The sequence below is a fragment of the Engraulis encrasicolus genome, chromosome 18, assembly GCF_034702125.1.
Source record: "Engraulis encrasicolus isolate BLACKSEA-1 chromosome 18, IST_EnEncr_1.0, whole genome shotgun sequence".
NCBI lineage: Eukaryota > Metazoa > Chordata > Actinopteri > Clupeiformes > Engraulidae > Engraulis > Engraulis encrasicolus.
In genome coordinates this window covers 13471726-13487324 of record NC_085874.1, presented here as the reverse complement: position 1 = coordinate 13487324, position 15599 = coordinate 13471726, and the positions used below count along the sequence as shown (strand labels likewise).

Here is a 15599-nt window from a genome sequence, read left to right as displayed (position 1 = left end):
CGCTATAGCGCCGCCGTCCATTGGGATCGACGCCGCTTCCCTTGTTGCTATTCCTCTTTGAGCAGCGCGGCAGATTTGCATCTCGTGACCTCTGCCTCCTCCTCGCCCCTACCTCTAGCGCGCGCCCGTACTATCAGGCCGCTTGCAACACACAGCGCCTGGCCTGCACAATATTTTATTCTGGTGAGGCTTTCTAGATAACGCACGTATGTCAACATGGAGAGCTGTCTTCGCAATTTAATGGGTTATTTCTATCGCCTGCCACCGGGGCGTTTATTTATTTTGTCACTTGTCATCATTGCGCAATGTGCCATGCGTCATTCGAGCCTCATGGCCGGTGACCCAAATAGCGGACCAAACCGCCCTGGAGGACAAGCCCACCACTGGAGAAAAACAAGGATGTTCGAACCGCCTCCATCTTTCTGTTCACAGTCCAGGAAAATACTTTCTAAAACCCCTGGGATTTAGATTCAATCCCCAAAGTATGTGGAACCCCACTGACGTGAATTATTAATGTAAAGGAAAAGGAACACAACAGACCAAAATAATTCCTCAACTATAATAACTGTAACCCGTGCTGAACAGGTGGTGCAATCATACTGCACGAAGTGTGTTATAAACATAAGCAAAGATCCAGAGTGGTGGTGACATTGATGTCAAGTTGATACCACCAGTAAGTAGCCTACTTAAGAAGAAAAAAAAACAACCTTTAGTGTCTTCCGAGGGCAAAGATTAACACAAAAAAACACTAAAATGAAATTGACAGTAATGGTCATTAATATCGCACGGGCAGGGTTAGTACTAGAAGAAGACATTCCCAAATCACTGGAAAGCTAGTGGGAGAGAATCGTTGGCATGAGAAGGTCTGAACACTGGCCCACCAGCTAAAATGTCACTAAAGGCATGCTTGGAACAAATGTGACTGGAATGCACAAGCATGGCACTGATGGCTGCATTGTTGGACAAGATGCACACATCAATATGAAGGCTAGCACATGGCCACAATCAATTGGACTAATTGTTGTGTCTTCAGCAGCAATGACCCAATGGATGTGTAGGATAATTATACAGTACTACACAGTGTAATTGCACAGGAGGACACATTATAACTGTGTATTTAACTAAAAAGAAAAAGAAAAAGAAACGTCTGGTATCACTGTCCACTTCAATTCGGGCACTTTCAAGGCCTGCCTCTAACCACTCCCATTAGGATAATGATGTTAATACCAGCAGGGTGGAGCAGTGTGTTGTGCATGTGTAATGGATGATAGCCAGCAGTGTGTGTGTGTGTGTGTGTGTGTGTGTGTGTGTGTGTGTGTGTGTGTGTGGGCCTCTAAGGTGAAGAAGACAAGACCTCACATGTCACCTTGCAAGGCGCTGTGTGATGATCACAGAGGCCACCTGTCCCCTCACATGCAACACCAACAGCTTACTCTGTTAGGATAGGAGCCATATCCTCTAGCTGTGTGTGTGTGTGTGTGTGTGTGTGTGTGTGTGTGTGTGTGTGTGTGTGCGTGTGCGTGTTCCTCTCTTGCTCTCACACACACACACACACACACACACACACACACACACACACACACACACACACACACACACACACAGACATCACAGCACACAAACACGGCACCCTGGTTAATTGCTTAAACAGGCCCCCCCGCAGGTACCCCCTGCCTGCCTGGCGCGCTACTAATATCCTCCTGTGGCATGTCATGGCATGGCACTCGGTTGAGAGTATGCTGGGCTGGCAATGGGGCAAGCGCTTTCTGGATACTCACCTCTGGCTGTCAAAACAGACTGGGTGGTGGTGGTGTATGGGAAGGGCTCACTGGCCAGCTGGAATTCTGGGAAATGGAGTCTGGAGCGGTGGTGGTGATGGATGAGTAAGGCCTGGTGATGGCCATGGGTCCTCTGTGGTTGTAAGGTGGGCAAGTAACCATGGCAGTTGTGAGCCAAAAGTAAATAAATAAAAGACAACAAACAAACAAACCAACAAAACAAACACACAAACAAGGAAGGGAAGTAATACCAATAGTAACGAATGGAATGTATGTATGATGGCAATGCGAAATAATAAATGAAGACAGAGAGAGAGAGAAAGAGAGAGAGAGAAGGAGGGAAGGAGAGTCCTCTAGCACTACATGACGAAGAACAGGGTGAAGAGGAAGACGAGTTTGAAAACGGTGGCGTAGGAGAGGGATGAGAACATCACGAGCACCAGGATGAGCATAATAATGGGCTGAAACATCTGCTGAAATAAGTGGAAGAAAGAAACACACAGAGAGAAAAGCAAGGGAGAGGAAGGCAGGGAGCGAGGGAGAGGAGAGAAGGAGAAGAGAAAAGGATGTCAGTCAGAGAAAGCGACAGCGTACTCATGCTTAATTCACAAAGTGTATGTGGCATTTACTGTAAATCTAACACAATGATTCAGTCTAATCATGCTCCTTCAAACACATGCATTCCAGTTTTTACAAATCTAAATGCACATCAATCACTTTCTAGTCTACATAAACATAAATGATAGTCTGGGTGGCAAACTATTACATCAAATAACTACATAGTCTGGGATCGCACCATAGGTCAAGCTGAAGACTGTGGGTGGAGCCAACATGTGACATACTGATTAATAAAACGTCACAGACCTGCATAGCTGTACCATAACTTAAGCAGGCCCCAATGATTTTCTACAAAGAACTGTATGAACATCATTGTGGAAGACAAATGCTTGACCCAGTCACGATTATTTCCTATGGTGCGATGCAAGACCAAACCGCCAGTCAAAAATATCAGTGGCTTACTGAATGAACAAAATGGAGGCGGTAAAAGTGGCAAAGTCATTAACTTTATATGGAACAGCAAGTGGCAAAAAGCTGCAAACACGGTTTTGGCGTTGATGGCGTCAAAGGTGTCGAAAGAGAGGTTGATCTTCAGGTAACAATATGCAATGAGCTATGAAGCGGTTCGGGGGGCAGCCAATGAAATGTCTACATTTTTCTAAACATTCCCCAATATTATCGAAGGTTTTAAAAGGACAAATCTTTTTACCGCCTCTGGCCTGTTCCTACAGTTGCTGTATCTAGTTTACTAAGCTACACTAATGACAGATAAGTACCACATGCATAAACATACACATATACACATATACTTACATATGCATACACACACATGCACGTAACTGCAAACATGAACATAAACATGCAAGTGAATTAAAAAAAAAACCACAGACACACAAGTACACACAAACACAAACATGCACAAACACAAACACACACTCAACACACTTAACAGTACCCACTCATGTCACGTACTCACACAAATATAAAACTATACACCCCCATACACACATGAACACATACTGCATATGCATCCAGACACACACAACTACACACATGCACACACACATGGAAACACACAAACACATCCAATCCGAACCAAATACCTTCCATGCGAAGACACACTTACACACATTATGCATCGCCAGTACGGTTGCAAAGTACAGTAGTACACCCCGAAAACAGGCAAACAGACAACGGAGAGACAGAGCACATAGATAGACGCGTACACACACTCACAGACGTATCCTCCAGCTCTCGTCCGTGGGGCCGGGGCACCTCCAGCCGCTGGATAAAGCCCTGCAAGTCCCGCCGGAAGCCCTTCATCTGCCCGTTGATTCGTTGGAGCAGCTCTTGCTCCCGCCCACTGCCACTGCCTCCGCCACTGCCACTGGCCGCCTCCTCCTGTCCGTCAGCCGGCACCACGGCCAGGTTGCCGTTGACCACCGCCAAGGCCGTGGCGGAGGAGGAGGAAGTGACGGACAAGGAGGACGAGGAGGAAGTGGCGCCGTCACGGGCGTCAGTGATGATGGCGCTGGTGTCGCTAATCAGTCTCTCGATGGTGCCGCCCAGCCGCTCTGCCTCCTGACGGATGTCCACCATCTGCTGGCAGCCAATCAGCTGCTGCCGGCTGCGGCCCAGGGGGCGGGACTCAGCCAGCTGGGACCAGGCGGCGCCGTGCGATTCGTCTGGGTCGCTCTCCCCGCCCACGGGGCCCTCTCGCTGTCGTGACGAGGGCGGGTGCTGGTCTAGGGCGCCCTCGCTGGGCGTGGGGCTGTCCCGCGCGCCCGTCGTCGCCACGGAGAGGTCAGAGGTCGAGCCCGTCACCGAGGCTGCTAACGAGGGGTCGTTGTTCATGAGCCGGCGCTTCTCCGTCTGGAGCTGCAGTACCTTTACAATAATAAGAATAATAATACATTTTATTTTAGAGTGATACTGTACCCTTTTTGGAAATAAGCTCATATTACACCTAACAGCTAGCTAGACCCATAGTATTCCATGTCAATTGCTGGATTGGAGGTAAAATTTGCACTGCCATACTCAGAGAACGACTGGAAGAACAAGAGGAAAACTACAGGAGTAAAAGTACAATACAATAGTAAAACTCAATCATTTAACTCAAGGGGAAGCGTAAAATAAGCTCATTTCCAAAAATGGCACAGTATCGCCAGAGATATTCTATAGAGATATGCCAATGTAATAGGTTTCTATGGGCACCTAACGCGACCAGGTTCCGGTCTGCCTAAAGGGGCGTGTCATAATGCTCCTACAATGAATAGAACAGTCCTTAGGTCTGCCTAGGTCTGCCTAAGGGGGGCCATAATAGAACCAGGAAACAATGGGCCAATGGAACCTCTCTCTCTCTACTCTCTCTGGTATCGCCTTAAGCACTTTTCGTAATACCCAAGGTCACTACACACAAAAACAGATCAGGACCCCGTTTCTCGAAAGCATTGTCACTAACCAGTTAGCAACTTAGTAGGTCGCCAATAGGGAATTGCATAGCAACCAAGTAAGACGCTTTCGAGAAACACACTTCAGAGCAGCAAGAGTAACTCAAAAGAGCAATGAATAAACACCTTCCCAGCCAGGGCGTTGACCTGCCGCCGGGCCGCGCGCAGCTCTTCCTGAACAGACTCCGCCCCCGAGCCCACTCCGGATCCGCCCACCTCCCTGCAGCGTAGCGTCTGCAGCTCGGCTGTCATCCTCTCGTTGCGCTCCTCGGCCTCTGACAGGGTGCGCCGCAGTAACTCCGCCTCCTCCTCCAGCAGCAGCAACTGTTCCCTGAGCTCCGATAGGCCGGGGCCCTGTGGCCTCCCGAGTCCAGAGCCGCCCCCTCCGCCTCCCATGGTGTCCTCATCTCCTCGGAGGTCACTCAGCTCGGCCCGCAGGCCTCGGTTCTCCACCTCCAGCTCCACAATCTTCCTACTGAGCGCGTCGGCCTCCTCCTCCACCAGGCGCAGGCGCAGCTTCAGCTCGGCCTCGCGGCTGCTGGGCGGGCCGGCCGCCTCGCCCTTGGGGTGCAGGCCCAGGACCATGGCGCCGCCGGCGTGCTGCTGGGGGTTGGACGGCGGCAGCTCGCCGTACAGCGTGCGGTACTGGTTGAGGTGGTGCTCGGCCGCCTCCCGCTCCTTCTCCACGCTCACCATGCGCCGGCGCAGCAGCTCCGCCTCCTCGTTCAGGAAGGACAGCTGGCAGCGCAGGTCGTCACTGTCCTCGTCCTGGCAACGGGAAAAACAAAAACAAATACATTGGTTTACCATTTGTAAACAATCCCTGGTTGGGCAAGCCTGGCTGTGCACTGTTCAACCTCTCATTGTTGGAAACTGCTATCGGTTAAAAAATGAGCTCACGTGGTTGGCTGCTTAGCATCTTGCCCCTCCTCACAACACGAATGTTTGTAAACGAAAAGCCTATGTATACATAAATACACACACTGTTTTATTTATCATTCTACACAGCAGAGAGCAGTTGCAACCTTCATTTCTCTGCCAATTGTACCAGCACAAGAAAGCATGTGACAAAAAAAAAATCTTGTATCTTGTATCTTGTATTGAATGAACAGGGGAGTTTACAAAGACGGCAGCTTGAGGATAAACCAGATAAAGTTGGAGGTAGTGGTAAATCACCGAACAAAAGAGTGTGTAGTCCTCATTTTCTTATCTAAATGATGCCAGTAGGCTATTTATTAGAAGATTTACCACATTCTGTGGGTCAACTTAGACTAATGTATGACTTAAACACATTTGTGGAACAACTCCCAGGACACTAAGGAAAGAAGATAAGCCTGCATAGCTTCCTCGCTCAAAACGGACACTATCCTTGTCTTGGCAACAGTGACAAACAGACAAAAACAAATAAACAAAAAACACACACACAGGACCACCAGAGGTGTATTATATACAGGCAGAAGTAAGAGAAAAGTCAAAACCCTCATTAGATACAGTGGAATAACTATGGCATCTATAATTATGATATATCAGGTACTAGTGGTGTACTTTCAATACATAATGGATAATTTACTTCTATATCTGCTTCATAAACCTCTAAAGAAAACATATAACCTGATTATAGCGAGCATTCAAGACAAGTACACCTGTTACTCAGTGGAGTCACCGGTGTTGGAAGGAATCTATGGCAGGGAATTTTAAACCCGGAATTGTCACCTCTTTAAATGCATAAATAAATAAGCACTGCAAATGAGCGGGAGACAAAGCACGCCGTGTGGTCCACTCTGCATAGCTAGCGCCACATTCCAAGAAGGTGATTTGGAGTGGTTATATAATGGCCATATGTTCCACTCTTATGTCATGTCAACATCCCCATCACACGCATTTACATTCCTCGAGGTGCCTTGTGAGTTCCTTGTGTACGTCAATTCCTTTTGGAAATAACAGATGTGCAACACCATCGAGCATCAGAAAGTGTAATCATGATTAGCATATTGATAGCATTATTGAGGTATATATATTGAATAGTTTATTTGCAAAACGGTGTATCCACCATTTTTGAGTTTTGCATTTTAATCTTGAAAATGACTGTTCAGAGGTCCTATCACCTATGTGTGAATTCTTGCCATTCAGATATTTTGAGAACATACATTCTCAACCCATATAAAATGCATTTTGCAGTGCAATGCAATGGAATGCCCAATACAAAAATGTCAATTTCCCAACATTCTACAAAACAGAGATACACCGTTTTGCAAATAAACTATATAGATGCAATTTAAGCAAATGCTGATTCCATAACATAAAGTTTTCTGATATTATACAAATAGTTTATCTACTGATAAAAATATTCCAATAAATCTGAGAGTATACAGGTGTAAATATTATCATTTTCCTTGCTGCATTAGACCTGAGCGTTCCCACTAGAGATCTATGCGTAGCCAAATTTAGGCCCCCAACCTGAAACATGAACACAAAGTAAGACCTGCCCAAATGAGAGCGAAGCATGACCTCTTACATAACGAATATCCCACCCAGGAAGTGGAGGGAGTATCAACAACAAAGACCGTACTGTATCATTCAGTACTACCAGCTTCAACTAGTCATAGTACACTTATATATTAGTACTGTAAGAAGGCGCGTAACATGATGATGTGAGCAGAGGTGTCATTTCCGCTCCCCATGAAATCAAAATCAGTGCCACGCTTTTTAAATCAACCATTTTCTAAACTGTGTGAGTCCAACGAACACACGTCAAAAAGGTAATTGATAGGGCAAGTTAATTTAGCTTAGTGCACAGTCAGGAGTAATACACGGTTATGAGGTTTTATTTCCGAATCCAGAATTTACGACAAGTCAACAATCCTCTCTGGCACAGGCATGTCAACATGGGTCCAAAACATGGAAGTGAAAGTGAGGGAGAAAAAAACTCCATACCCACACTGCCACCTTGTGCCTCAGCTGCGCATTACACAGCAAATAAGCCAGAGGCAGCTGCCCGTCTATCACAGTAATTATCCATTATGGGTAACGTAATCAGATCAGGGGGTATTATGACATTATCATGGCATTACGGTAAGCCACTCTGAATAAGATATCATGTCAACAGTGCTAAGCCAATGGTTTTAGTCAAAGGCCAGCGATTGGAATATAGTACATGGGACATGACTATCGGGTCGTCATGGGAACAGACAATCGGGTCTTTGCCATGTGATCACAGCTGATTGGATTAGAACAAGGTGAATGTCTGTGGTGCTAATTTACACAAAAACAACTACATGGAGAGGTAAAGAAAAACCTAATCATGCTAATTTGGTGTGTGTGTGTGTGTGTGTGTGTGAGTGTGTGTGTGTGTCAGTCCATGTGTATGTGAATTAATGGGTACTGTATCTATGATGCACAGCACAGGTGTAAATAATATGTGTGTGTGTGTGAGTGTGTGTGTGTGTGTGTGTGTGTGTGTGTGTGTGTGTGTGTGTGTGTGTGTGTGTGTGCGCGCGCGCACACGTGTGTGTGTGCGTGTGCGTGCGTGAGCGTGTGCAAACTGATGTGCGTTTGTATGTACCTGCAGCACACATGCGGGTAAGCCACATATCCAGGCCTGAGTGATGTGCATACCTCTGTGGGTGTGGTTCTCCTGTCAGTCTTCTGGGCTTCTTTGCTGCCTCTCCTCTTCTGCCCCTGCAGCAAGTCAAGGCAAGTTTAGTCAAGTCAGCATTATTGTCAATTTCTTTACATGCACTGGTCATACAAAGAATTGAAATTACGTTACTTACTTTCCCATGCACACATAGACATACATAAGGTATAGACATAGACATAGACAATAAGACATACAGAAATGAACTGCTAGATAACCTGAGACATAGTAAGAACTTAGAGTAAAAGTTGTGTTGTGCGGATGTTTAAATTGTCCTAGTGTAACATTCTTCAGATACAGTACCTCCTGCGTGGAACAAATGCAGAGTGTGCTACAACCTATGGTACTGGACAATATACAGCCGGAGTGCTAAGCTTTTAGCTGTGCGCTCTTAAAGACTAGCCACATTACTGGCGCCAGTGCATTACATACAGTGTCTTGCTGTGAGAGCATCACAATGACTCAGCTGGATTTGCCTAAGCATTATTATTGCAGAAAAATATCAATTCTCTTGTCGCTCTCTTCTTCTAAATATTTTTTATTCTTGGTATTTTATTATTATTTTTAGTAGTAGCAGTAGTAGTTACTTCGGTAGTAGCAGTAGTAGTAATAGTAGTAGTAGTAGTAGTAGTAGTAGCAGTAGTAGTAGTAGCAGTAGTAGCAGTAGTAGTAGTAGTAGTAGTAGTAGTAGCAGTAGTAGTAGTAGTAGTAGTAGTAGCAGTAGTAGTAGTAGCAGTAGTAGTAGTAGCAAAGGTGTAGGTTTGACTTGAAGAGTGCTGGGGACATTAATATGGAAAATTGTCCAGGAGTGCTATTTTTGCATTATACCTGTTAACCTAAAAAGTGGTATGGACATGGCCCCACTGTCCACACCTAAAATTACACCCGAGTGGTGGTAGTAGTGGTCGTGGAAGGAGTAGTGATAGTGGTAGTAGTAGTAGTAGCAGTAGTGGTAGTAGTAGCAGTAGCAGTAGTGGTAGCAGTAGTGGTAGTGGTGGTGGTGGTAGTAGTAGTAGTAGTAATAGTACTGTGGTAGTAGTGGTAGTGATAGTACTGTGGTAGTAGTAGTAGTAGTAGTAGTAGTAGTAGTAGTAGTAGTAGTAGTAGTAGTAGTAGTAGTAGTAGTAGTAGTAATAGTACTGTGGTAGTAGTAGTAGTAATAGTACTGTGGTAGTAGTTGTAGTAGTAATAGTAGTAGTAAGAGTAGTAGTGGTAGGAGTAGTAGTAGTAGTTGTAGTAGTAATAGTAGTAGTAAGAGTAGTAGTGGTAGGAGTAGTAGTAGTAGTACAGTATGAGTAGTGGTACAGTAGCAGTAGTAGTAGTAGTGGTGGTGGAGGTGGGACAGTAATAACAGAGATGGTAATAGAAGACACAGACATAATAGCATTACAGCGATCAAGTAGTAACAGGCCTAATAGTAGGCCTACTGTATATTACACCTGGGGTCAGTTCACATCATCATTGTCATGCTCTTTGTGGAATTATATCCTGATACACCTAACACCCTTAAAGGTGGGGTTGCAGGTTAACCATTTTAAGAAAATGTACTATTATGACATCACGTTGGGGGTTCTGCAGGCTCTTAGGAGTCTATGTAGAACCTTAGAATCCTGGGGGAGTTCCCCCAACGTGATGTCATACCTGCAACCCCACCTTCAATTTAATCACTAGGCTCCATTACCATGGTAACATGCACTTCTGCTGTGCTCTTGTTGTTAATTCTACTGTAATTGTTATTGCTGAATAGATACCTACAGGCATACACACAGGCATGCACGCGCGCAGGCACACACACACACACACACACACACACACACACACACACACACACACACACACACACACACACACACACACACACACACACACACACACAGTGCAGGACAGCATTCAATCCTAATTCTGGCTCTGAAAATAGTGTGCAGTAACCTGGACAACGCCAGACAGCACAGCCCAGTACAGAAGCCTATCAGCATCGAGTAAGCAGATGCAGTCTGCTGTTTCATTGGCTACTGAACATCAAGGGCAATGATGCAGACAATGTGTGTCACGCACGCTCGTGCGCATATATACTGTACAGTGAGTCACTCACTTATTCACCCACTTGCACTTGTCCAGCTCACTCTGTGGACATTTCAGATTGATGCATATTTTATATATTTTTAGGTGTATAATTTGAATTGTCTATCATGAACATGTACGCTGCTGCCCATTCACTAATTTCAGTTTTTAAAAATGAATATATTTACTGAGTAAATAAAGTAATATTCGGAGTAGAGTAGCCAAGATCCATGACTAGTGGCAGAGTACATGGCGAGGATGTATGAAAAGTGCATATTTCCAAACCATAATGAAAATTAAGAAATGAGCCCCAAAAATACATTTAAAGAGAATTAAGAAATTGATGGTGGTAGTAAATATTCATGAAAATGAAGACATTTCTGAAAAACCCTTGGATGGCATACTGTACATTCAAGGGCACACTGGACCATGTCCAGCTTACCCTACAGGGCCATTATGTGTCATGTACTGTGTGTGTGTGTGTGTGTGTGTGTGTGTGTGTGTGTGTGTGTGTGTGTGTGTGTGTGTGTGTGTGTGTGTGTGTGTGTGTGTGTGTGTGTGTGATTGTCATATCACTATTGAGAGGCCCACAACCTGACACTCCACCTTTGCTGTGAGGACATTTGTGGTGCTGAGGGAATTTTGGTCGGTCCTCACAGCCATTAAATATGCTGTTTTGGTCAGGGCCCAGTTTAGCATTCACTAGTTTTGTGTGTGTGTGTGTGTGTGTGTGTGTGTGTGTGTGTGTGTGTGTGTGTGTGTGTGTGTGTGTGTGTGTGTGTGTCTCACCCCTTGGTGACCTGTAGTGTGTGTGTGTGTGTGTGTGTGTGTGTGTGTGTGTGTGTGTGTGTGTGTGTGTGTGTGTGTGTCTCACCCCTTGGTGACCTGTAGTGTGTGTGTGTGTGTGTGTGTGTGTGTGTGTGTGTGTGTGTCCCTCACCCCTTGGTGACCTGTAGTGTGTGTGTGTGTGTGTGTTGTGTTGTGTTGTGTTGTGTTGTGTTGTGTTGTGTGTGTGTGTGTGTGTGTGTGTGTGTGTGTGTGTGTGTGTGTGTGTGTGTGTGTGTGTGTGTGGCTCCTCACCCCCTTGCCCTTGTCCAGCTCCCCCTGCAGGGCCTGCTTGGTGACCTCCAGGCTGATGAGCTTCTCCCGCAGCTTGTCGTTCTCCTCCTCCGTCTTGGTCCTCTTCTCCTCCACCCTCTCCAGCTCGTGGTGCAGACGCACCGACACGTCCTTCGCCACCTGTCCAACACACACACACACACATATACACACACGCATGCACACATATATACACACACACACACACACACACACACACACACAAGAAGGCACGCTCGCATGCACGCAATAGGCGTGCACGCACACACACACGCACACACACACACACACGCACGCACACACACACACACAGACAGGTAGAGGTTTTCTTATATTTCTTTCTCAGGTTCTTCTAATTTTCTGACTAATACCGCTGGATTTCTGAGTGGCCTTTTCATGCCAAACGACCTTTGACCTTTGCCTCTTCACTCTTTGCTGCAAACACTCAGCTACCCCATAACACTGATATGAAATGACTCTTTTCCCTTCATATCCTGTGGTGTGGGTGTCTCCACTGTGCCATGCCGCTACGATCAATCTTCCTAAATTACAGTGAGGCATGGTCTCTTCAATGTTGGTAACAATAAGGTTATAACAGAGGCTCTGCATCAAGGGACTGATGCTATACATGAGCACTTAACACACCCATGCTCCATAATACCCCCACCCCCCTCCCGCTGCCTCACACACACACACACACACACACACACACACACACACACACACACACACACACACACACACACACACACACACACACACACAGTATGATGGGAGATTGACATAGGCTTCTTTTGCCACACACACACACACACACACACACACACACACACACACACACACACACACACACACACACACACACACACACACACACACACACACACACACACACCACTTTTTTGAGTAGCCTCTTGACATGCGTAAAAAAACACAAATGTATCTGACCATAACATTGATATAACATTACATTGCTATAATAGATTCTTGACACCTAGCTTCATCGACACGAAAAGAGAGACATGTACGTAATTTGCCACCCAACACAGGTGAGAGCCGACGTCACGCATCAACACACCTCTTAGAAGGTGCAAGATGACATGTTGTGTGTTTCTTAGCGCAGTAAACAAAGCCCTTTAAATTATTTACAGGATTTTAAGAGACTCCACTTGGCTTTCTTCACACCCATCTGCTAGCCTCATCCAGAAACTATGCAGATGAACACAAATTAGCCTGCATCACCACCACACATCTTCCCCATAGTCTCCTTGTCTGTCACACACACACACTCTCTCTCTCTCTCTCTCTCTCTCTCTCTCTCTCTCTCTCACACACACACACACACACACACACACACACACACACACACACACACACACACACACACACACACACACACACACAGTGCTGTGTTTGTTCCCACATATGTAGGCTCTTTCTGTCTGTCTTCTTTCTTCACACACACACACACACACACACACACACACACACACACACACACACACACACACACACACACACACACACACACACACACACACACTGGCTCTTGCTCTACATGAAAATGCTAATTCCAATGCTAATGCTAATTTCAAAAAACAACCTCTTCTTGGCTGGCTCTGTGAGGTGCAACTGTAGCTAAAAATCCAGTCCAGTAGACAGACAGATGGACGGACAAATGGACAGACAGACAATCAAAAAGCATTCCGTCCGTCAGTGCAGTCCGTCACTCTGGGGGTCAACCTGGCGACCTCCTATAGCAACCCTCTCGCATGGCAGCACAGGTGTGACACCACTGAGCTAAAGGTCTAAGGCAGGGCTATTTAGTTGGCGGCCAGAGGGACACATACGTCCCAGATGCGGTCCACATGCGGCCAAGTCATGGCACCTAACTGTAGCAGTACACATTTCAGCTTTGATACTGCAGTACAACACATGTTTTTCTAGTGAATATCCAGCGTGTCTTGCATAATTCACATTACATGTGGTTAGGTTTTAGGTTAGAGGAACATATATAGAAATTGTTTGTAGACTACTGATTTGAAAGTGTGTGTGTGTGTGTGTGGGGGGGGGGGGTGACTGACATTCTACCGACAAACTCTGCTAATTAACATTTGCACTAACTAACATGAACCTCTGTGACAAAGGGACACTGATGAAGTAAGTAATCTCACAATGACGGTGTGGGAGAGATTCAGACAAATCCTTCCCAGGCAAGAAAGTACATATACTCAATGGCGTCTTGGTAAGGTCTTGGCTGGAGCACCTGTGTAGGCTATAAAATCACCAGCCCCGTTGGAGAGAGATCCAGATTTGAACTTCAAGATAACTAGGAATAGCATGCAGCGGCCTAGCCTCGCGCGCCATCCTACGTACTTCCGCCAAGACATTTGGCTCCGCACTAGTGGAAATGGTAGTATTATGGGATGGTCAGGACCAGGCTAGCAGCGGCCTATTTGAAGTTGAAAACTTTGCATACAATAGCTGGAAAGACGTGAAGGGCTTTTTTTGTCACGTCTCGGTGCACAACACTGTAACACGGTGCACTAGCCTACAGAACAAAGAGCAGATGTTTCAAACTATTGTCAGCACCAGCAGATGACTGGTGGTACGCAGTGGAGAATATAAGATCTTAGTTCCATCATGTTGATGTTTAGAGGTTTCCCCATTTTTTTATACTGCTGCTGGTTCCAGTACTTCAGGGCAAAAAAGTATGAAGCAAAGGGCGCATTTTAAAGGAGGACCACCGTCTCATTCACATGTCCACCCCACTACACCTGTCTACCATGCCTACCTATCTTTCTGTCTGTCTGTCTGAACTCTCACACTCATACAGGTTTTATTTCAGCTGTTTAAACCCCGATGCAAGGATTGTACCCTAACCACATCCATACAAACGTTTAGCCTATGTAAGTAAACCATTACATGTGTCCTCAACAGGGTTTAGCAGCTACATATTTATGGTTCAGAAACAATGGATAAGGCACTCCCACTCCCCACAGTAAACACAGGCGCGCACGCGCATATCCCTGTGCGCGCCCCAATACCCCAACCTACCCCCCCCCCCACCCCCCCCCCCACCCCCCACCACCACCACCACCACCCCCCACAGACACACAGAGAGACACACACTCACAAGGAGAGAAAAGGGCTGAATCAAACCTTCAATTCCTGCTCCAGGTTTCGAAGCACTTCGTCGTCTACCTCCCCGCCTTGCCCAAACCGGGCCCGCTTCCGTTCGGCTTTTCGAAGCCGATACTGCAGGATTCGGCAGCTCTTGTTCGCTCTCTCGAGCTCTCGCCGCATTTCCTGCAGCTGGTGCGTGTCCTCCTCGTAGAATGTATCGCGCATCTCATCCATTTCCGCCCGCATCTCCTCAATCTCACCCTGTAAACACAAACAAAAGGGTAAACTAAAAAACAAACCACCAATGGCGTTAAATCGCCGTGGAACCTGAAAGCGGTGGGGCTAATATCAACTTTAAATGGCCTATATCTGCACCTTAAGGTCTTCATTTTCATCCTCCAGCCTCTCGAGCTCATCGCGGAGGGCCTCTTGCTCAGTTCCGGGTTCGGCGTTCGAGTCCGAAGCAGCCGGTTCCGGTGTCGTGTTCGTTTGCATTTTTATGGTTTTCGTCGGCCTTTGGGTTATATTATGTATCCGTACTTCAGTTTGGGTTGTTCTACACACTCTACACACGTTTCCACCACTGGGGCTGACAGCACTACAACCCGCTGTGGCCTCGTTCTCCTCTCCCTCACAATTTACCCCCTTTCCCCTCGAGATAAAGCTCACTACTTTGTCTTGTTCCTCGTCAATTCGCTGCTCAGACCTTCTAAAACAGGGCAAACGCAGGTATCGCGAAGAATCCCTCCGATGCTCGGTTCTTTCCCAGTTTATCAACACCGTCTCAGCCCTGAGATATTCAGCCGTGCTAATTTCAGGACCACCCGGCTGGACAGCTACCAGGGCGGCTTCCGCCCTTCCACAATGAACTACAGGAAGAACACGTTCGTT

General features: G+C 46.4%; 2 protein-coding genes across 2 annotated transcripts in view; both read right to left on the bottom strand.

Moving 5' to 3' along the window:
- LOC134469053 (serine/arginine repetitive matrix protein 1-like) overlaps nt 1-1875 on the bottom strand; it is a 9578-nt gene extending 7703 nt beyond the window's left edge. The window contains exon 1 of the mRNA XM_063223071.1: nt 1779-1875. The gene's annotated coding sequence lies outside the window, so the exon portion shown is untranslated. The remainder of the gene's footprint in view (nt 1-1778) is intronic.
- A 538-nt stretch (nt 1876-2413) lies between these two features.
- Nucleotides 2414-15218, bottom strand: LOC134468443 (microtubule cross-linking factor 3-like). Its single transcript, XM_063222365.1, has 6 exons — nt 15084-15218; nt 14745-14969; nt 11565-11723; nt 8402-8464; nt 4913-5554; nt 2414-4223 (listed from the first exon to the last, which is right to left on the bottom strand). Exons 1-6 carry the CDS (start codon nt 15201-15203, stop codon nt 3468-3470), a joined length of 1965 nt encoding a protein of 654 aa, XP_063078435.1. The 5' UTR covers nt 15204-15218; the 3' UTR covers nt 2414-3467.
- Between the last annotated feature and the right edge of the window lie 381 nt (nt 15219-15599).